Raw genomic sequence first — 23,750 nt, 5'->3', positions numbered from 1 at the left:
CTTTATCATGAAACCGGTGTTTTCAGCGGCAGCTACCTAGCAGATCAGATACTGGTGACCCTAAGACCCCTCATAAAGGCTCACATAATTATTATTCTATTTTTTATTATCTTGCCTCTCAGTCAAGGTTTAGTTGCATTATAAAAGCTTGAGAGGACATGGCTTCAAATGAGACACTTACCAGCATAAAAACAATAAACTAAAATAAACTCTTCTCTGTTTATTAGTTAGACAAAGAGCATGTCAGTGTTTCCTTACACAGCTGAAATGTATACCTTCATAAAAAGCCTTAACTTGAATACTATGAGCTTTGACTATTATATTATATGTCACTGCACAATGCTGCAGGTTAATGTGGGTGGTAAAAAAAAGAGTAGCTGGTAGATTTTGAAATCCACCAGCTTTAGTGACAGGTCGACAAAAAAGTTAATGACCAACCCTGGAGACAACACAACAATGTCAGACTTTTAATCTTTGATGGGATCTGGGTGATCTTCAACAAGAAGACCATTTTTAAGGGATACTGACCTGATCCATGTGAAGTGACGGGCAGGTGGGTTGGCTTTAGAAGCACAGGTGAACTTCACATTCTCTTGACCCGCAAACCAATTTTTGTCAATTCCTGTAACTGACACCATCGGTGCAACTGTAAAAAATAAGAAATGAAAGAGTTTTATGTAAAAGAAAATATAATTTTTAAGAAAGAAACAGAAATGTGTCTTAATATATTTATAGAAAGTTTGGCCATGCTGACTAAAAAGTGTTTTTATTTTTATTTCTAAGGGTAAAAGTCATGGGACTCAATAATCAGTCATTGTGAACGCAGCAGCTTGATGAAAAATGAGCTTTTCCAGAAGGAACAAAGTGTGCATTATAAGCACAGTAGCGAGTAGCAGGACTGTAGCAGGGTACAGCATCTGCCGGTGAACCGGAGCCAAGAGAACAAACAAATGACCCTGGGTTGGTGGAAAGTTAGAAAATGACAGACTCAGACAGTAGACGCACTGCAGCTAATAATAAACTCTACTGCTTCACCATGACAAAGAAAAAAAAAACACAAAGGAAGGCAAGAGGACGCATAAATGAAGCCCAGCACATGCCACTTTAATAAAACATGGCAAACACTGACTTGGATATCCAATTCTTCATTTTGATTTCTCAGGAGGACAAATGAGGAACTCATTACAGCTCACAGAAAAATGCCTCGGCTCGTCGTGTCCACTGACCCTTTTCACGCTGCTCAATGTTGAGATTGTGCTTCTTTTGCACTTAAAATCCCTTGACTCTGCATCTGACATGATTTATTGAACTGGAAAGCCTCTTTCTTCCTGTATTAACCTTGGTCTTTCTGCGCCTCCATCCACTGCCCCCCAGCAACCTCCTGCTTCTTGTGTTGCTGCTGAGGCCTAATCAATATTTCATAAAATGCCTTCATTAGCCTGCACGCCCACCATACAAACACAGACTAACCCTTAGTACTGAGGAAGTATGCATCAATGATTATACCAGTAAAATGCTTCTTAAATAGGCTCTTTAGGGGAAGCGGGAAAGGTAGAGATCAGACTATGAACGTGGGTTAATAATGATATACTGAACTTCTAGAGCTGCACAATCAGAGCTGAACCGAACAGTCATAGAATTACAACATAGGATTTAAAATTTCAATAAACTGCACAAATCACCGCTAAACCCAATCCAGGGTGGTAAGCACACGCTCATAAAAATGTGTCATTTGAGTCTCTTTGTCTACATTAAGGTTAAACTTAAGGCTGTTGTTGTTGTTGTACTTCTGAGCATTACTTTGTATATGCATCTTTCATGTCCAGTCTTTAAGTGCCAAAACATAAAGCTTCTCGTCTTCACAACTTACACTGAACATTTAGTACATATGGTATGCGAAACTCTGTTTGCAGGGCCGGGTGTCGCACCACACAGGTGAGCGTCTTCCCCTGGGCGTAGCTCTGGGGTTGCCACATGTAGCTAACATGTGTAGTGCTGGTGCCGTTGGCCTCATCCTGACTTTGCTTCTCACTTCGTCCATACAGCTCTGTCTCCCAGAAAACCTCAGCGGCAGGACGGCCACGCTCTGCTATGCAGGTGGCAACCAGCGACTCGTTCCCGCCATCCAGCAGAGCTGTGGGGCCAGCAGACACGTAGACTTTTGGCTCCACTTTGAAAGGAGAGTGACATAGAGAGTAGGGGGAGGAGAGGAAATGACAAAATGGAGAAATTATTACAATATGAATATTGATCTTTCAGTGTGTGTTTATGAATTAATAATGTCCATCATATAGTGTATAGACAGTAGGAAGTGGCTTTACTATACATAACTGCCAGAGAGAGCTGACTGACTTCTTCCATTTCACATATATGCATTAATAATGGATGAACCATGCTATTCAATCATATTGAGGCATTTCAGTGGAGACTCAGCCATCTCCATTGTTGTGTGTCAAACATAAGGCGTCTTAATTTATTGGTACTGCTGTGTGCGTATAGAAAAGCAGCTGATGTATGACTTTGGGGGGAAAACACTAAACATTGCAGATTCAGAGGACCCTGACAGTCAACACTGTGGTGTGTTTGTATTTGACTGTGTTGTACTGGAAGATGAGGAGCCAAGTTACTGTACACTTGTCCGCGCTTTAGAGCTGAGGTAATGTTATACTGGCATCCAGGGAATAACTGGAGGTTTAAATGTGACAAGGATTTTCTCTACAGAGAGCACAAACAGATTCAAGCAAAATGGACTTGACCAGAATATTGCACCTCTGTACCTTTTGTGCAAACAGTTAAATAACTCAGGATGCTCGTTATGAAAACGTATATAAAAAAAAATACTTTGGCAAGACAAAAGAAGGAAAAATACCCTGGAAAAGGGGATAGTCTGCTGAGGGAGGGAAGGACACAGTGGACAGGAAGTGAAGGAAGCAGGTTACACAAGTCACACTTCCATGTACTGTAGCTAAAGTTTCCATCTAATAATCACGTTTTCTTCTTTGTGAGAGAGTGCGCCTAATCGTCCTCCATTTCTGTCTCTCTTAGAAGAACACCTAACAGCTGTTTACTGCAATTTTGACAGTTTTAAAGGCAGCACATGGGGGCACACACAGGCCTAATACACAAGACAAGGCCATCAACTTTAAGACACACACACAGAGCCCCACTCCTCTTTCAGGGGAGCAGAAGGTCCAACAACAAATTCAAATAACTCTTGGCACCCTGTTTTTCCAAAAATAACCTCACGTCTCCTGTACCTCGTGCCGGGGCTGGGATGCTGTTTCCCACCTAACATTCTTCACGCACTCATCTATGCCCCTCCTCAAAGGCCTCCAACTATAAACAGTAGCTGCTCTATGTTAGGAGGCGAGCTGGCTGGAGCTTGTGAATAACTAAATCAGAGAGACGTGTTAATTTGGAGTTGCTGTCAGGAAGGGAGGGGAACACTTTGCATGAGTGGAAATGCTTCAGGGGGTAGGGTAACGATTTCCCTTCAGCAAACTGGCTGCATTGGCCCATTCCCGCCCACATACAAACTGATGCACATATCTGCACAGCCAGCACTGACGTAAGGGTGGGAACCCCAAAAGGTGGGCTTTAACTAGTTGGGCAATAGCTACAAATCATGTTTGCACGTTTTTACTGTAAGCTTGGAAAAACTAGTAGTAAAACCAGAATAATCATCTAAAGCATATCTGAAATAATTTTGTATGATTTATGTTAAAAACTTTTGTGATGTGTTGCAAAATGTTTGAGCTTTATGGATGGATAAATAAATAGATTGACTTGAGTGTTATTAATAAAAGGGAACCATATTCTATTGTGTAATTGAATAGCATGGAGATGAAATCAATGATATTTAATGCCAAGGCTACCTTCACTAGCTTAAAGTTAATCAAATCATAAAAGATTGATTACTTATGCAAAAAGGCAGCTTTTTCGCCTTGCTCCACAGAAGCGGGGAGAAATCAGGATTATTACAACAAACCAAAGGAGAAATGAAATTTTTTTTTCCTGTGTGAAAACTCTGACACAGTGAGTAAGCAACTTTTACCATCTCTCTGTGGGGCAGATTTTTTCTATTTTATGACTCAGCAAAAAAAAGATCTGCATTATCCAGCACAAACAGACAACTTTTAACCTAAAGAAACACAGTCCATGGTTGGGTTTAAAGCTCATATACTTAGAGCTCACAAAGTTAAAGAATAATCTGCAGATATTCCAACGTACAGTAACATCTGCATTGTCAACATAATGTTTGTGCATGCTTTGTTCAGGAGAAGGTCAATAGCTTTTCAGTAGATTTCCTGTCCACCCATCAGCACTTTAAAACAAAGGGTCATTCTAATTCATTCACTCTATGTGTTGTACAGTAATTTCCTGCTCTGGTTCTTTCCTACTGCGTACTGCTGGAATCTCTGGCTCATGTACTTTATCTCAGTTCCTCTTGCACTGTTCCTTGAAAGCTTTTTCTATGACAAGTTGCAAACACAGGGATAAAACGGAAAGGGAAAAAGCTTGGGGCCAAAACAAATATTGTGTGCCGAGTGTCTCATGATACTGATTAAACTCAAAACAAGGTTTGTATCACTGTGTAAATTAAGTGAATGTCCGCTGCACCTGTTTATCATCAGCATGTGTGTCGTGACTTAGGTCTATTATTCATAGATTTGATCCTTTTCATCTCTGTACTCGAGTTCACTGGAAAGGAATGAAATGAAGTCAAGTGTTCTTTCATAAACCTCAGAGTATAAACATGAATCAATACTGGGAGCATTCAGTTGAGTTAAAAAAAAAAAATGTTTTAACTGAAACATCCAATATTCTGTATATTAGAACAATATGAAAACAAAACCCCTGGTTGAACGTTTATAATGAAATGGAATGGAAATGAAGGAATCACTCTACATCACAAACTTTGATCATTTACTGATTTTAGATCTAAAACGTGTTACATGCGCTGTCTTACAAATACCCTATAGTAAAACCTAATTCTAATGACATGTATCAAATTGCGACAAACATATATTTCCTCCATAATTACACCCTAATTACATCTGAATTGTAAAGTTTGCCTAAGCAGGCATTTGTGGATGCATGTATGCCGCCTGAGAAGCTGCCCTGAGAATGGAGATGGTGTAGCTGAACTCTGTGAGGTCCCAGACACTGTGGCTGTCACAGCAGCATTAAATGAAGCACCCATTAGTCATCGGTCGTCTTGTCTCTCAAGAGTGCCAACAGAGCAATCCCTCAGCTCTGCTTGAATGCAACCTAACCAACCAGTTAGAATTAAAACATACACTGACTGAACACAGAGAAAGTTTAACATGCATGCTTCTAAAAGGGAGGGTTAGGATTTCATACAGTGTGGAGTGTATATGAACAATTCAGCATTATGTAGATATGCAAGAAAAAAATGGTCATGTGAATCCTCATTTTTCGTGTGATGACTGATGATGATAGAGTTGCAATATTTTTTTATTGTTTACTAAAGATGTAATGTAAAGAAAGTAAATTATGGTAAACCCAGACACAAACCCACGCAGACCCAGCTACACTTTTGTCCAGACACCCAGAAGTATAGCATCTTTTAATAGACATGTTTTGAAAACTGCAGATTGCCAAATTTGTAATCTCCTTCTTTCGTGCCCGTGAGAGCTTCACAAACACTAATTACTCAGCAGGGGGTATAATTTCATAATTAGTAACAAAGGTTAAAGAAGGCTGAACTAACAGCAATCCTCAGTGCCTTGAGGAAAATAGCTGCTCATTGCACTTTTAAGGTCAGTGCGACATATGAGGCTGTTTAATGTCGATGGTTACATGCAACTGTAATGGGAGTCACTCTGTATTACACCCTGAAATTAAGTTGTTTTGTGCATGCAACTAGTTGTACCTATTTTGGGAATGTTTTGTGTTTACATGGTTTGTACATGAGGAGAGAGTCTGCATATTCCATACAATTGTTAAATGTGTGCTTTGTTTAGAGTCACTAAGATGCTTCATCGAGGACCCTTTTTAGAATGAAGTGAATTTTAAGTTGACATAGCAGATTTGTCGGTGAGCAGCACAAGGTAATGGGACCACACCACAGCTGCAGATTCCTAATAGGATTTGAGTTTACATGGCCACTATCCAGAAGGTAATTTAAAAAGCTATGTAGCCTCAGGGAGCAGTTTATTCCTCCAGGGCAACACTTAGCGGTCACCTAAGCTTTGCTTAATCACAACCAACAATGTCCTGCTTTAAAAAGTGAGGATTTAAGAAGCGCATTAGAAGCACTTAAAACAAGGAAAAAGGAAGTGACAGAGCTCTACTTACCTAATACATTAACAGTAGTTGATGCTTGAGTATTGCCCAGAGGAAATGTTGCCACTTTGCAGATGTAGGACCCAATATCTGAAAAGCCAGCTCCTTCAATGCTGATTGTAGCGTCTCGTACAGATGGGGAAACAAACGAGACACGCTTGACATACTCTGGAGCGATGGAGATTCCAAACTCAGGGTTGAACACTGCCAGGGTAATGGTGCCTGAAGGAAGACGACGTTCCCAGGAGCTCTGTGTGAGACTGAGGTTGGAGCCCACCTCTATTCTGCAGCCCAACGTGATGTTTTTCCCCAGCACTGCATTCACGTTCTCAGGAACAACTACCTGGTTACTGCTTACACCTGCTGATAGAAGGAAAGAGAAATCAGAATCAGATAAACAAACACAGCACATCAGTGGAGCAGCTTTCATTAAGTTATAAAAACAATGTTCCTTGTGACGCTGCCATTTCATTGTATTCAGAGATTTCGTTTTTTTCTAGAAGAAAAGTGCATGAAAATAGTCAAACAATGAGATTATCTTCATCTACTCTGGCAGCTTAACATCACAGAAGATGTGCAATTGTCAGATAAGAATTCAAAGTACTGCAGCCTAGAAGTGCTTTTCCACAAATTGTGATGAGGAGGAGTTTGTAGTTTTCCTGGAGTACTGATTACCAATGAACCACCAGGAAACAGAACATTATCATACACATACATGTACATGGTGTAATGCAACTACCTGCCACAAGCAGGTAAAATCTCATGCAAATAAAAAGTGTGTCCTTAAGGTCAACATGCTTTGATGATCAATTGAAACCATAATAAACCAACAATAACTTTGTTTTTAATGTCTTGATTAGCTTCCAAAGTAGTAGTTCACTGTATAAGAGCATTCATTCCTCTCTCATCATCATCTTCACTAGTCTTCCCAATGTCTCATTAACAGCCATCTTTGTTTCCCAAATGTGTTCTTGCTGGGGATAATAAAATGGACCAGACTTCATGTGGGTTAATCAGAGTGCTTTGCTCTGCCTGTTAATAAGCAACACACTTTCACCACAGGACACTCAGACTGTCCCTCTTGCTAATCATAAGATCACCTTTTAAGCAGGAAAGAAAGAAAAAGCTCTGGAAGGAGATGAAACAAAATGAGCAATTTGATGGTTTTATTCCCTCTTTTTATGAGGCCCCTAATTTGACTTGAAGTTCACATTTTTGTGTGTGTGAGTTACTTTACACTGAGGCAGCATGTATTCAGGTTTTAAACACTAACATACAGTGGCCAACAAGGGCAAAAAAAACACTTCCATTTCGAGCAATGGGCAGGAATTTAGAAACAATACACACTTGAGAACATAAAAAAGTCCAAATAAAGACACACAGAAAAAACATCAACTTGTAGCAAACGTGTACATGACAAACAAAAAAAATTATCTGAATAGCAAATGAGAAAGAAAATGTTGCTTATCCATTCATAATAACAGAAGCGCTCAAGGGCTGAAGGAAAGAGGGAAAAATATTCTACATAGGAGATTTTAGCAGCCAGGAGGACAGCAGAGCATTTGTCCTTGGCATAAAGTGGCATTTGAATGGTGGTTATTGTGGTCTTAAAAGTTCACACAATTAAACTTTGAGAACTTCTTTAAAAATTCTATGGTTGTAGCTGCTGAAGACGTAGCTGTGCCGTTTGTGATGACCAAGCTGAATGAACAGATATCTCCCTGTCACAGTTGATAGTTACACTATTGCACTGAAAAACAAAAACAACCAACTCACTTGGAATGAATGCAGAATGTTGAAAAACTAACCTGAAATAAATCCTAAATTACAGGTTATGGCTACAGCTCTGAATGGAAAGAAACACATGCTAGTCTCAGTTTTCTTGTGAGCACAATCGCACAAATGAGTCATTGATAGAAGTACGTATGCTTTCACAATATTAAACGTCTGTATAATTTCAAACGTGAATTATAGAGCAGTTTCCACATTACGCTGTATTAAAATGTTGCTTTTAGAGATAAAATGTAAAAAGTTGATTTCATTCAAAACATTGAAACTGTACATGTCAGTTTTTGCTGTCAAGTAAGTTAAATTTGGGAGCCATAAATTTCCACTTTGTACGTAGTCTTGGATGTGTATGGAGTAAAGCTTATAAAAGTGGTCCACTGGCTGGTATTTTGAGTCTCTGGCATGAATGTGAGTGGTAAACCACAGCAATGCTATCTTGGTTTGTGAGGAATAAAGCCAAAGGAGGCTGAGGCTCCCTGTGCTCCATTACGTCCCCTGTAATTTCAGTGATTATACACACACATAGAGTTTCTCTCTTCCAAAATAAGGAATATGAGTCTGACCATGTGCGTAAGACTAAGGCGTTTTGTTTGAATGGCTGTGGAGTCCTAAATGTATGTTGCATCGTGTTGTGCAGTTTCATGCTGTGCTATAACACTTGGGTTTTCCTGTTTGTTTTTTTTCTCTGCTGACCCACATATTCAAAATATTTTCCTTGTGTTTCCTGCCATTCACTTTGTAACAAATCCAGAAAAGTTCTGCACTGTGTTTAGGTGTTTAACCTTTTCACCTTCAGTATTTAACTCCTCCTGTCTTTTTTGTCATTTATTTAAAAAAAAAAAAACTTGGAAAAGTATTTTTGTAATATTATTCCCTTTCTCCAAAATCATTAGGGGATCCTTTTTACATCTCTTTTCCACCTCTGAATCATGGCTGGTCTAAAAATAAAAACTCATAGTGCTGCTTTAATGCGCACTGCAGTGCATGTGTTGTTTGCATTGCGCTTGCCACAGTCCTCTGGATGCACTAGTGTGGGGGAGAATCAGGGTCAGAGCCGTGTGGGGTTTGCATTCTCCACTCCATGGTCATCTGAGCTGACACAACAGCTGTTTGTTGCCACCTTAATTGGGAAACTTGGTGGTTTTGCATGATTAAAAAAAGAAAGAATAAAAATGATACTTATATGAAAAGAAGTTAACAGTAAGAATATAATATCCCTGGCACGAGAAAACTGAAAAAAAAAAATCCTGCAGGACATGTTGTCTTAGTAGTAAACCAACATGCTTGGCATGCGTGACATTGAGTTGATGCATGCAGACACGTGTCTCAGAGCACCCCTCTCCCTAACATGCCCCACATACTACGGCTACCTGAAACGACACCCCGACTGCTACCGTACGTAGTTTGTCTATCTCAATGTGTCAGCTTTCAGGCCTGTCAAAGCATACAAAGAAACAAGACTCCATCCATGCTATGTTCTGTTTGTTTTACAGTGAGCATTTGGGAGTAAGTAGGAAAGGAGTGAGAGAAAGGGGGGAAGTGCCTGAAGAGGACTCCACCCTTACCATTAGGGGAGGAGAGACAGATGGCCTCTGCATGGGATACCTACAGCCAGGAGGAGAGTGGGAAAACTTGGCACTGTTAGCATGAAGGACAGGGCCAAGGCTTGCAAACTAGAGCACAACGAAAAATTATCTAAAATACTGCAGGCAAACAAAACATAAGCAGTGCGTTAAACAAAGTTGTCATGACTTTTTAGTGCTGCAGAGCTGAGGCACAGCTCAGAGCTCTAAAAAGTTTCATTAGTGGCTATCCATCTCATCCAGTAAAGGAACAAGGTGCAGACTTTCGAAGCTTGCACATAAAGAATTATTTTGTTGCACATTTTTATGCTATGACATTGTTTTGATGTTTTGTGACCCATTAAGTCAACTCAGTGTGACACATTGCACCACAGAACAGAAAGAACCCTGACCTGCAAAACCTTAATTTGACCGAAGAGAAGTCGGCTGCACTTTTGCCCTCTTTTCCCTGAGAAAACCATGGAAAGAATGAACTCATGGGGAGGATATGCTTGCCCTTTGAAGAAATGCTTCATATTTGTTTCTTTCCCTCCTGACATCACTAATTGCGACAAGCTGCTCGAGAGACGCAATGCTAAATCAAAACCTTCCTGTTTGCCTGGCAACCGGCTCAAACATTCCACGTCGGCCACTTGATGAGCCAAAATCTCCACCTACTCAGACCTGACCCAGCTTCAGCCCCGACCTCTGCAGAAGAGGCCGTCTCCTGGCTCACGATCCTTGCAACAAAGCCTGCTGTGCATGTCAAGAGCATGTGAGACAGAAGATATCCAAGGCCAGAAACATTCATGAACAGCAGAAAAATAGACAATATGTCATGTTCATGTAGACAAACTCCATGCATAGATTATCATGTCAAACAGCACTCATGAGGGATTGATCTGAAGACCTCACAGGAGAAGAATGCAGACATGAGATCTGTGCAGAAGGGGAGTGTGGTTTGGGACAAAAGCAAGAGGAAACTGTGAGTGCTCAGCATTCGGAAATGAATACAGTACGGAGAGGAAATAAGGACACAGACAGATACAGAGCAGTTATTGAGATGAAGTACAGGAGTGAAGACTGACAGAAGAAAATAGTTGAACTATTGTGTGAACTATGAAGGACCATACAAAAGAAACAAGGCTTGGCCAATCAAGTACATGACAGGCAATGACAGTCTGACTGGATAAGACCACCAAGTTTGCAGCTGAACCAGGTCAATAGACAGATATTACCATAACAAACACATGTACAGTATGAACTACAGATACAGGAAGTCTTGTCTGCAGTTACAACATGGCATCTCTGCTAGCCGCCCATTCGCTTCAGCAGTTGTTTAGTCAAGGGGTAATTTATGGTCCTTATCTTACACATTTGGCGTATTTGTTAATGATAACACACTTCCTTTTCTGTTTTGACTTTACTGCAGACATTTGGAAATTTTTTCAACTTGGATCAAAAAAAGTGCAGCAACCTGCCCCGACAGGTTATAAACTTGCCACAACAGATTATTTGGAGATTTAAAATATATTGGTGATAATCCCTCATTATATTGGAAACAACAGTTATAGTAAAAGCAGTTGAATCAGGAAGTTGGTCTGCAAACTATGGATGTTTTCAATTGACAGACTGACTCAGTTATTCTGTTTAACTTTGTTTTATCTCAAACCTTTGTTTGTAAGGTCTTGCAGTGTCATCTGAGAACCATCTATTAATTCAGTGATGTTAGTTTTTGAGATTATGACAAGTACAACCCTATAGAAAATTTAGACCAAATGGGCATTGAACCATAATGGCTCTTTTTTTAAAGACTATTTTTTGGGCTTTTGTCTTTATGTAGATAGGCAAGCTGTAGGGGGACAGGAAATGTTGGGAGAGAGAGTGGATGCTGACATGCACCAAACAGCTTCAGGATCGGGAATCAAATCTGCAACCAGTGCAACGAGGAGTGTAGCATCTGTAAATGGGATGTCTGCTTCACCAATTGAGCTATAACAGTGCCCCTGTATGATTCTTTTTGAAGAGTTATTCAGTGCAGACATTTTCTAACTGTTAATTTGAAGTATTAATGTCAGTTGAAAAAAACTTTCCAAAACTGGGATAGCAAGCAACCTGTGCTGCACCAGGACTTGCCTGTCTTTACCGTTTTTTTCCTGCTCTGGTAATTTCTAAGTGTGTGTAGGAGGTAGTGGACACAGGCTGAAGGGCAGTGTTTCATTACTGTTTAATGAGCGTAGTAATTCATGCTCCTACCAAGCACTAAAGCCTCTTAGCCTAGTATTAGCCAATGGCAACATTAGCTGACTATTAAACTTCCATCTGATTCTCAAGGTCAGGTTTCAAAAATGTGCCTTAACATGCATCTGAAAACCGCTTTGGGAATATGCCAACTTCACACAAAACAGTTTCAGAATCAATCTAAGACTATCAATTCCTGTATGACTGTCAGCCATGAAAAAGTCATCCAATAGTGACTAAATTCACAAATGAAATCTTCATGATTTGTTTAAACCAAGCAACCATAGACATTCGTTTAATACAAAAATAATTTGTCCAGCACTAAGGAATTGTTTAAAAAATCTTCAAGTGGGGCGTGCATTGTCTGAATGTCTGTGCCTTTAACCACTGCTCGCTCAAAGAAGTCAATAGGCAGTGTGGAGCCATTTGTTTGGTATTGTTCCTCTTTAAAGAGGTGACCACGGGAAAAAAAAGCAGACAATGCCTATACGCCTGACACAAACACCAAGAGCTTTGCTTTATTTTTGTGAGGCCTATAACTCAGCCATCAGTTTCAGACAGGGTAGGCCAAGTGCTGCATTGCCTGTTTTATGGCATGTCTTTATCGTAAGAAATATTTGTGCAGAATGAAAAAAACATGAGTGTCAACACCAGCTAATCTACCCCCCTTCCTTCCTAGCATTGTATCCTGTGAGGGCGTGAGGCTTTTTCAGTGGGCTAATTCATGGTTGAGACAAACACAGGCTGACAGGCCTTTAAAAAAGGAGCAGTCAGGCCTCTTTCACTTGTCACTGTCCCCTCGAAAACCTTACTCTCATTGCTCCCACTTAACAATGTGGACTTGATTGCCCTTCTCATCCAGGTCAAATTTGATTAAAGATCCACGCTTTAAAGAATAGGATCAATAGTGTTGACATACAAAGTGCCGGGATAGGTTACAACCTCTCATCCTAGTCGACTTATGCTGTGGAACTTGTGAAGGACAATGTCTGCCACTGTGTATCAAAGCAACACAAACACTCCTACAGCATCCTGGATCATTGTGTGGGATTTGTTAGTTTGTTGTGGGGGTTTGTGGTATGTCAGTGTTTGAACACAATAGTGTGGACCCAGACGTGGGCAGCAATGTTATCCTTCCATGCAGGTAGTTAATCTACAACAATATGTACATTTTTGAAAGACAAAAGGCAACTGAAGAGTTACCGAGGAAAGGAAAGGTTGTTGACACAATGTTTCAATCTCAGGTGCAAATAAGCAACTCAATTATTGAGGTTTCTATTTAATTAGAGAGGTTACAGAGGGACTCTTTTTCAATTAGAGCTTAAGTGTGCAACATCCCTGACACGTTGATGCTAATAGAGACTACACTACACTCAACATCACTACACAGTAGCGCTGAAAATTGCACTGGGGTAGAAATGTTGTTCGTGTCAGCGTCTGCAAGCTCATTGAGTGCATCCTTCTGCTCCTGTGCTTTTACTTTACAGCTGGTTGTTCTCAAAAAACGTTTATCTTCACTAGAATTTGACAGCGTATGTATGTTAAGTAATTTACTTTAAAACAATGAGCCAGGCATCATGCAAAAACAATTGCAGCATCTTTGGTTCCATGAGTGATGTTTTTCCATTTAATGCATTTTAGTAAATTATTTACAGCATCCACTTAAATGTTCAATCAAGTAAAAGAAAGACAGCATAGACAGTCTTCAGTTGTGGAAATTAGAGGACCAATCCTCAACATTAGCCTAGAAATGTTGTATGTTTATTAAAAGCTGGCATCTGTGTAAATTCCCACAATCTCCAGTTTTATCATCCTTATTGCAAAGACTCTACCAACATGTCCCATAGAATAATGCTTCCAAAACGTAGGGTGTCTAGAAAAATACATTTTGCTGTTAGTAGTCTCCACAACAAGCTAATTTTGAAAGAGTTTAGGTTGACTTGAGACATTTCTGGGCGGGGAGTGGATGCGTTTCCCCCAGCCAGTGACAACACACAGTTTAGTTTAGGAGTTGATACAATTCAGCAATTGGCGACGGTCGGCAGATATTTCAGATGCTGTCATAGCCGCAAAGAAGAGAAAATATGATCATAGTGAGGTGAAATGCTCAGGTGGATAACCTTCTTTCCAAAACGAGGGTGAACTTTGAACAATGTAATATCCTCAGGTAGCTTGCAGAGTAGCTATAGGTAGTAAGCGTATATGTTAAACCTGGAGTGGATGTGCACTTTGGTGATGAGCCCAGGAGGAGGGGCCCAATTTGAATGTTGCTGTTGTGTTTACAAGCTGCAAATACATTGCTACTGACTCTACCTTCTAAACAAAATTAACCACTGTTCACACTCAAGAGCCCCCCAATAAAGAATTATACATTGTCTTTGACCAGTTTCCCTACATATATAAGTCACTATTGTTTGAAAAATAATGTTATTTAAAATAAAATCTGTTCCTTTTTCATTCACTCAGAAATAAATCCATGTTGGGTTGTGTTACGTTGAGCTTTGCAGAGAAAAGAGAATGTGTTCTCATGCACTAATCACAGACTCCACTGCACTCGACTGACTGTAAATGGGCTACTGTACTTTCATTAGGCCGATCCAACTTAATGGAAACATAGTTTCCCACATGCCACAGAGACCCCAGAGGAGTTAGACTGTTTTCCCTCAAAATTATTCCCATCATTGTACAATTTTAGACTTTTTGTAAGAGGCCTGTTTCTGCAAATAATCAGCAACAACATGTAGTTCTTGGGTTTTTGCAAGAGATCTACAGTACATGAAGTCAATGACTGTCACACACAGACAACACACACTGGACTATATTATCTGTGAATGTGCAGAGGTCTGTCATCTGTTTTGGTTTAACAGAAATGGAGCTTAGAATGCTATTTCAATACATAATTGTAATGCATTATGTAGTATGTAGTAGGATGCATGACAGACTTCAAGCAAATAACTTGTACTCAAAGTCAAAAATGAGCTATTTGAGCACAATTACAGTGCATTTTATTGGTTCATGTAATGTTTAATCCAGGCTTTGTCTAAAGTGCCCAGCAAGCATCTCATCTTATTTGTGTCCTCTAATGGGGCCTAGGAGTTAAATGGAATTATTTGCTAAATTTAATATACTTTTTTATCCAGCCTTGTTTTATAGCAAAATTAGAAACAGGGGGCATAGTCAAGAATTATTTGTTATTGTTTATTCAATGTATAATTTAGCTGGATTTTTTCCCCTTTTTCCTACTCAGAAACATTTGTTTAATCCTCTATTTTAGTTATATGGAATATTTACTATATAGCAATATTATGGATGCAGAAAGCATCTTTGGGAATTCTCAAGCAATTAGCATCACTGCAAATGTCGACAGTCCCCTCTAAACAACAGTGGAGGAGGTACAGCAATCCACTGAAAAGCTGCCTCTGTTTTGCTTGTATCCAGTGGTCAATAAAAACAGTTAGTAGTTTGGTCAGTGTGGCATTTCAGCAGCATTATCCTGGTCAAAGGGAGTTCATTTTCCCAGCACAACAACCACTTTTCCCAGCACATTATACTCTCACCATGTTCCTGCAACAGATTAAAGTGCTGACATACTCTTGATTTACTCCACCACCCACTTTGAACAGTGAGAACAAGGAGACTTAGGTGCCTAGGTCACTTGAGACGTGTAAAAAATCACAGCTGACTAAATCACATATATAGCAGTAACATGCAACAGAAAACATAGCCTACTGCTCCCTTTAGTTTGACATACTATTGAGCCAACATCCTGTACAGTTAAGTCTAGACTTAATTTGAAATTGAATATTGACAACACCCCTCTTTGCAATGTAATACACACTCCGCCTCCTACTAGTCCATTGAGACACAGTCTGCTAAAAAAGATCAGTAAGACAACATCCAAGTGTATATTTTCAGCAACTCAGGTTACATGACTGATTTGACATACTGTTCCCATAATATGAAGCCTACTTGAATGAATGTAAAAGGTAAATATTTAGGGTAAATAGGGCAGAGGTACCCCATTTATGTTCCATCTAAAGGGGGTTGAAGAGTAAACATATTTAGACTGTGATACCCTCCCCTTACAATGTAATGCAATCTTTGTGATAGCTGATATTGTAACATTGTTTTTAAGCCTGAAATAGAAGTGGCCACATGTTTTGTTATGTTCCTTTTGCAATCCAAGTAGAGGCAAAAAAAAAAACGACCACATTTAACAATCATGTTTGTCAGCAGCAGTATTCTATGACTTGTCCCCTGTGTGACAGAGACGCTTAGCAATTTAAACAAAAGGTACTCATTAATTGTAGATTAAAAAAACAGTAGTCTTGTTCTCTTTTTGGCTGAAGCCTACATTAAACAAGTGAGATGTGTTTAGCAATTCAAAGTTTTTTGAAAAGGAATGAAGTCACTAAAACAAAATCAGGAAACTTAAGTATAAAAGGGTAATGTGGACATTGAGGTATATAGCAGGGATGCCAGGGGAATACAAATCAATTTGGCTGAATACCAGCAGGGATATTTTTGTACAAAATCCTCTGCAACCCATTACTGCAACATATCTGCATCCAGGACCGGGGCTGCTCAGCGAGCCAAATAAGGAACCTTTAAGGTAGGGGAGGGTTCTTTCTTTCCCTCGGTTTGGGTGTCTGATATTATTTCACACTCAATGTGGACAGAGAGTGGGTCCTACAACATACTGATAGGTGATATCCAATGTTGTTTATACATTTCTGCCAAAGAAAAAGTGATTACGTGAATGTTCTTTCTCCGAATACTTTTTACGTTTTCACAGTTAAATGTAGTAATATTTCATGGATATCCATGCATTTTTGATAATACATAAGTAATGCACATAGTGAGGACTTAAAACAAAAGCAATAATTGGAACTGACTTATCTGCAATTATCAAAGTAATTTGAGGTAAATGTCCATTTTCCTTTTCCCACCTATTACAGTCTGAACACAAGATAAATGCTAGATGTAGGTAAATGTAATCTAGGCCTGATCTAGGCTGCAGGTGTGATGAAAACATTGGCGAAAACACAAAAGATTCCTTCCGTTAGCTACAGTACTGTTTAACTAACTTAACTATTCCTTGTGTACAAGCAAACAGGGCAACGCCACTGACAGCTTCCTAGCTACAATCAGCACTACTCAGTATTTGACTGGTGGGTGTTAATAATCTCCCACTTGGGTGGTAGTGGGTGTGTCAGTGTATACAACCGACTGTGTGCTCATCCCAAACATCATAGCCACCTGACAGCTGAATGAAACAAGAGTGAGTGGTGAACAGCAGCCACACCTGTTTCCCATAACCCCGGCACTCCTTTCCTGGGGGATTCAGCTGCTGACTGTGCACATCCTGCATGTATACCTCTTAAGTATGAGCTGTGAAGCACAGTGTATCCAAATGACCCCAGCCTCAGTCACATACTGTGATCTGTTGTTTCAGGGGAAAACCCTGACTCCTGAAAACAGTGGGCAAAAAAGGTTTTAAAGGTCTCCCTCTGTTCATTCACAGTAGGTAATTAACCATGGAAATATCTGGAAGCCATTTTTACAGTGTAGTTTCCTATGACTCAGTGATTAAACAGTCAATTCCTGTCTATCCAAGATTGAATCAGTAGACAAGACATGTGAGCTAACATGCAGTAAAAAAAAAGTTATCCCAATATTATTATTTTCCATGTATTTTCTGCATGTTTCCCCTTCTCCTTGCTGTTTTCAGTGGCTAATTTCCAATGAACTGTGGTCCTAATGACTGGTAACTCCCAGAGTACGCCTTGGTAGGAAGTACAAAATTATCAATGCAACCACAGCACTGTGATTGGCCTTGAAAACCAGACGGCTGGGTTAAAGATTGAAGCTGGCGTGATTCTATATTTGTGTCCTTATCGTGAATTAAATGGAAGTCTACTTTTGACAATTAGTTAGTCTGCCTCTCAGTGCTTTCCACCTTCCCTGTCCTGTATTTGGCACTAAAATCCAAGCCCTTAATTTCTACAAAGATGCAAATCTCTAAAGCCATACTAGGCTACACTGAAAAAACAATCTCAGACCATCTAAATCAGTTGGTTATAAAACAGTGGGATATAGTAGTTATTTTTTTACATTACTCACAAATTTATGTAAATATGCAGTACTAATGCTGGTGAGCTAGTCAGATTGACTGGAAAATATAACCTTGAGGCAACAGAAACAGTGATGTCACCCAATGTTGTCACCAATGAGTGTTGCTCCTTAAAGGCCCTAACATCACAAGCAGACGGCAGAGAATTAGTGGCGGTGAAGCCCGCCTGTGGCGTCGCCTAAAACCGCTGCTTGTCTTGGCCAAAAAGTTGCACTTGAACACACCGCAAAGACTACAGCCGACGGCCAACCACCACGTACGTTCTGCCCATGCGTGAGGGGAAATAACTGCATGCCTGGCGGTAGGCTGTTGTTATGATATGAAAAGACCATTTTCACATCACTGTCGCGAACCACTCGTATTATAGTTAGCCGACTAATCGAAAAATAATGTCTGATAAAAAGTTGAATATGGCACTGGCGTTGTAAGCTTGGTCTTAGTGGAAAAAGAAAAGAAGAGGCAGACGCGGAGGCGACAAATAAGGAGAAACCGCACTAATGAATGAAAGCATGGATACTACAGCGGCATGCTCAGGGGCTTTCCTGGACCTATGTCGATAGCTGGAGATAAAGGAAACCTCAGAACAGCCAATCAGAAAGATTTCTCTCACTGACCATGGACGCAGATTCAACATGTCGAATCAGCCAAAAAAAACAGACGGGTAGTGACGGAGCCAGACACACCACAAAAACTAGGGCGAGCCGCTCACACACGGTCCAACTAGGACCGACGGGCGACGAACTCCTTAATGTGTCAGGGCCTTAATACTTAGAACCAATAAGGTGAGATGATGTAGGACTTCTCATATCTCATAATAAATACACTCAAGAAAAGTTTATAATAAAGACTTTTAACATTTTGGAAGATCATGAATGTTCTCACAAGTGACTTTTGGAAAAAGACTTCAGCTTGCTAATGCATATTGATACAATTTAAATTTTCTGACCCTTAATTTTAGCCAGCAGGGGGACATTATTTAAGAATGATTTTTGTTTAGCTCTTTAGCTCTCTCTTTATTATTAAAAAAAACGTCTCATCTGTTGTGCATTTTTTTTCTTCAAAATATTGCAGGACAAAAAATCTTGGCAATTCCTTTTGAGCAGTTTTCCAGTTTTTCAAAAAGAAAAAGATGACTGAATATTATTGTGAACTGGATTATCTTGACATTAAACGTTCATATCGGCATTTGCCTAGTTAGTAGAATCATTTCACTGTTGGCTCTGTTTTTTAATTAATTGTTTTTTAAAAATAAGAACAAAGATTTTACAGTGCCTGTTTTAAGTAACTTTAACTGGAATTTGGCCTTCTTTGTAGCCTCTTTTAAAAAGTACAAGAATACTTCTTAGTTAGGGTTAAATTTGTTTGAGCAGGTTACTGCAGGCAGCTCCATGGTTGAATAAAAGTAGAGGGCTGAGAGTAATCAAGTCCAAGGATGAGCTAAAACTGGGGGTTAGCGCTCTGAATTTACTAATAGACCACAAGGGAACAGCTTGCCACACAAAGCCTCTGACAGTCAGTCACATCTGTCGGGGGAGAGGAAGCAAAGGGTGGAGTCAACAGAGGCTGGTGACCACAGGCTGCTCCCTGAACCCCACACACACAGCCTCCGTGTCCCACAATAAAGCAGCCAACTCATCTGCTGATGGCCTTCCTTCAAAAAGAAAACACTGCATGCATTTAATGTGATTAGGAGTTTTCTGCCTGCTGCTTCACAACTGAGATGTAAGATTCAATGAGAGGATCAAATGAATGCTACAGCTGAGACCCACAGATGTGCTCCAAAAAGCTACTTTAAAAACCCTTTCTTGTATATAAATCCAATAGCATATTACCACTGTAGATGATTGCAGCAGACACTGGCAAATGTTGGCATTAAGGGACATTTTTGTCTGTGAATGACAAGGACTTTAGTTGGCCATAGTTAAATCAACATTTGGAAAAGATTTGTGAAAACAGTGAAAGTATCAAGTACATTAATTTAAATATGTTGTTACAGAACATTTCTGTCCTTGACAAAATGATACAATTTTCCAGAAAAGCCAGACTATTAGACATAGAATTAAGACTTTTAACAAAACAAAAAGTAAAAAAAACTCTTTTGACCTTGTCTGCCCTGTGCTATTTGAATAAAAATTACCATGACAAACATCTTAGCTACATCTTGCTGTCAATTAATAACCACTCACACGCATGAACCTTTACAAGATCCAAATCTGCGCAGTCAGTGCACTCCTTCAAATCTATTTCTGTTTTGGGTCTGTAATTTAGGTGGCTCCATTACTTTATTTATTTAGATTATGAATCATGCAGCCCCAAGAGAAGAAACCTCAAAACTATGGTCTTCAATTACAAACCTCACTGCCTGTAGACACGCCTTGAATGAATCCCCTCCTCACAGCCCTGTCTACAAAACAGGGAATCTGAAAATTACACAGTGAAGGAAGCTGGCATCAACCCTGTTTTTGTCACAAAGTCCTCCCCCCTGCACACTTGTGATCTGCTAAAACACACAACAGTAGGCTTGGCCACATGGGCTCTAACCATATGTTATGGAGAGTCAGAAAACCTGCAAGCATTTCTCTTCCAAACACGACACCAAACCTAACCTTTCACTAGCTAGTTTGTCCTCTGTGTTAATCATCAGCTAATTTGGCTGTCAAGACAACCAGTCAGACAGACTGAAATACCTGCATACACATGGCAACAAACAGCACACTTTCCTAGGCTAATCAGCTTAGTTTGCAACAGCGCCTTGTTTATCAGATCCCTGTTATGATTTATGAACTAGTCTTTTAGTTGGTAGACACAGAAAAGGAATGGTATGAAGAGGACTCTGTGAAAGCATGTGTTGCAAGTGTTTGGGGAGGCTACCGACTAAAGCTTGACAGATGAATCTGCTAGGCTGATATATCAGCCACTGTTACTTTATCACACTCATATTATCATAAAAAAGTTTGCACTGGTTAACATCCATGAACTGATTTCTTTTTATGTAAAAGATGTGAATGGGAATATTACTCTTCGTTCCACAGTTTGTCAATGAATTAACACCAAGAATATTTTAAATAAAGTTTTACACTCTGAACATCTTATTCAAAATTCATCAACAACTAGTTTTTGTTATGCTTAACAAGGAAATTTGGTTTAGTGGTGCGCTTATAATATGGGAATATTTGCATGGATATTATAAAGTCCATCAAACCTTTGTATGGCAAAATCTAAATTAGCCTAAGAAATCCATTACTGTTCTTCCTATACCACACACTAAAATTGTTTAAAAGTTGCTGGATAAGTCAATGGAATCTAAATTGGAAACCATTTAATGATGAAATAAATCAATGTTAGTTGAATATCTTAATGTTTTGGACTGTTGGTTTTTTATGAAATTTATGAAAAAGGTTCAATAATTGCAGACCCATAAGGTACAAGGCTGTCTGGTTTTTAAGATGTAGTGTTGTGACGGTCATACAAGGGGTATGTCACTCATTGCAGGTATTCATGCAGGGAATGTTTTATGGGGCTCTTTGGGAAATTTCTACCACAGCATATCTAAGTCAATATTTTATTTTACTTGAAAAACAAAAACAACTGATGCATTCCTGGGCAGTAGCATCCATCAGTGTTTGTCTCTTCTTTTGTCTTAGCAGGAGTGTCATGTGTGATGATCCTAGCAGAACCCTCCAGCTGCACTTCTCGGGACACTACAGTGACTGAAAGGTGCTCGCTCTCTCTCTCTCTCTCTCTGGCTGTTCTGGCATGCAGCCCAACTGCAGGTCAATACTTCCAGAGACTGTGCGACTGCAGTGCCTCCCTTGAAATATGTCTTCATTTCCCCTGCCACCTCTCACGCCCCACAGCGGAGCAGCCTCTCCTCTCCTGTATCACATAACGTTTATCATCGCCCCCCCCCCCCAATCTGCATCCCAACAGCTTGGCAAACTTTTTTTTCCACAAAGACGCTCCTCTTCACTCAGCACAAGTGGCACCCAGAATACTCAATTTCGTTTCTATTTTTGGTACACCAAATACCACTGCTGCTCCACAATGAGTTTCCAGCCATATGAGAGAGAAACCAGTCTGTAATTCCCCTACACTCACCAAAGGTAATGAAAGCTATGTCATGATGTGACACACTGGAAGAAAGGTTAGCTCGAAAATGTGCCACCAAATCAGTCCTGTGTGTTTAAAGTTTTCTCCTGTCACGAGTGGAGTCTTTTAGTCTGGCAATCTAATTATGCTACCATGTTGTAATTAACAACAAGTTAACATATATTACTGTAGGGGGACGTTAGAGAAGTTGTATACAATGAGGTTTAGCTAACGGTTAACTGACGCCAGTGGCTACTTTTCAGACGACGTAATGTGGAAAAAAAAACAGCTCACAAATGTGTACCGTTAGCTTAAATAACGCTAGCTAGTTTTCTAACGGGACACAAAACGAGCACTAGCCGGTTTTTCCCGTTCTGAATCAGTGACTTGTGGTTAAAAAAAAAAGACCGCGGGCTGCTCCGCTGCAACTTCTTTCAGTAGCCTCAAAAAGTAACACGACCCCCCCCCCAAATGACAAAGAAACCGTTAACTCACAGGTAAGTCCATATAAGGTGAGAAGAGATGTTAAAAGTCGCAGTCCGTTTGATGGCAAACTCGATCTTTTCTCCATGATTCCTGCCTGTTTTGTGCGCTGTGGCACTCCCGTCCTCCTCGCTCGTCCCTGCTCTCTCTGTGGCTGGCTGGCTCGCGCTCCTGGAGAGCTGTTCTCCATAGCGACCGATCCGCGTGGGCTGTACCACTCCTGCAGGACAACAAAGTGCAACTCACGCAGCCTACGCACGCACGCACGCACACACCCGGTCACAATCATCATTTGATTTGATTTGTTGGAACTTTAACATAGGACACTTCTGAGATGTAATAAGTTACAGTGATATCGTTACAGATTTTTTTTTTAAGTAACTCGGTCGTATTGGTTTGTGTGGCCTAGTTGCATTAGTATTTCTGCACACAGCAGCCTACTAAATAGTATCATACTTTTGCTTATCATATTAAATCCTGTCTAACAATTTCAACATTCTAAAACCAACTTAAATAAGAACTGGAAAACATAGGTCTTTGAGACCTTTAACACTGTCACTGGTATTAACCAGGATAAATTCACTTGAATTAGGTCTCCTATATGGAGGACTAAAAGTGCCAAAATGAAATATATAAATATATAATTTATCATGTAATTTATCAGCGTTAATCCCGCCCACTGAGTTTGATGGGACAGGATGACAGATGATGCACTGCTGGAGCAGGAAACATGAAATAATTAAATAAATAGTGGAATAAATAGACGTGTTTTTACATAGAATGAATGAACATTTTAAATAATTATTTAAACATTTATTTAATTATTTATGTATTTCATAAATTATTTATGTATTTATATATTACCAATTTTAAATAATTAATGACACATTTAAATAATTATTTAATAACCCATGCATTTAATTAATTAAGTAATTATATATTTATTTATATATTTGTTGATTTATTTCCAATATTAAATAATTGATGACACATTTAATGATTTAATTAATTATATATTTATATATTTCATTTTGGCACTTTTAGTCCTCCATACTCGTAGTAAGGCAAGGCAAGTTTATTTATATAGCACATTTCAACAACAAGGCAATTCAAAGTGCTTCACACAAGACATCAAAAGCATCATG

General features: G+C 39.6%; 1 protein-coding gene across 2 annotated transcripts in view; it reads right to left on the bottom strand.

The window, feature by feature from the left end:
- The window catches only part of nectin3a (nectin cell adhesion molecule 3a), a 30,835-nt gene extending 7,550 nt beyond the window's left edge, over nucleotides 1-23,285 (bottom strand). The window contains exons 1-4 of one of the 2 annotated variants that reach the window (XM_061046926.1): nucleotides 22,618-23,285; nucleotides 6,322-6,672; nucleotides 1,871-2,170; nucleotides 529-646 (exon numbers count right to left, since the gene is read on the bottom strand). In XM_061046926.1, the coding sequence (XP_060902909.1) occupies nucleotides 529-646; nucleotides 1,871-2,170; nucleotides 6,322-6,672; nucleotides 22,618-22,897 (1,049 nt within the window). In that variant the 5' untranslated portion in view covers nucleotides 22,898-23,285. The remainder of the gene's footprint in view (nucleotides 1-528; nucleotides 647-1,870; nucleotides 2,171-6,321; nucleotides 6,673-22,617) is intronic. The other variant, XM_061046927.1, reaches the window with a different exon arrangement.
- Between the last annotated feature and the right edge of the window lie 465 nt (nucleotides 23,286-23,750).

Source organism: Labrus mixtus, chromosome 9 (genome assembly GCF_963584025.1).
Source record: "Labrus mixtus chromosome 9, fLabMix1.1, whole genome shotgun sequence".
Lineage (NCBI taxonomy): Eukaryota > Metazoa > Chordata > Actinopteri > Labriformes > Labridae > Labrus > Labrus mixtus.
Note: the sequence above shows the minus strand (reverse complement) of the source record. Positions and strands in the feature narration are given on the sequence as shown.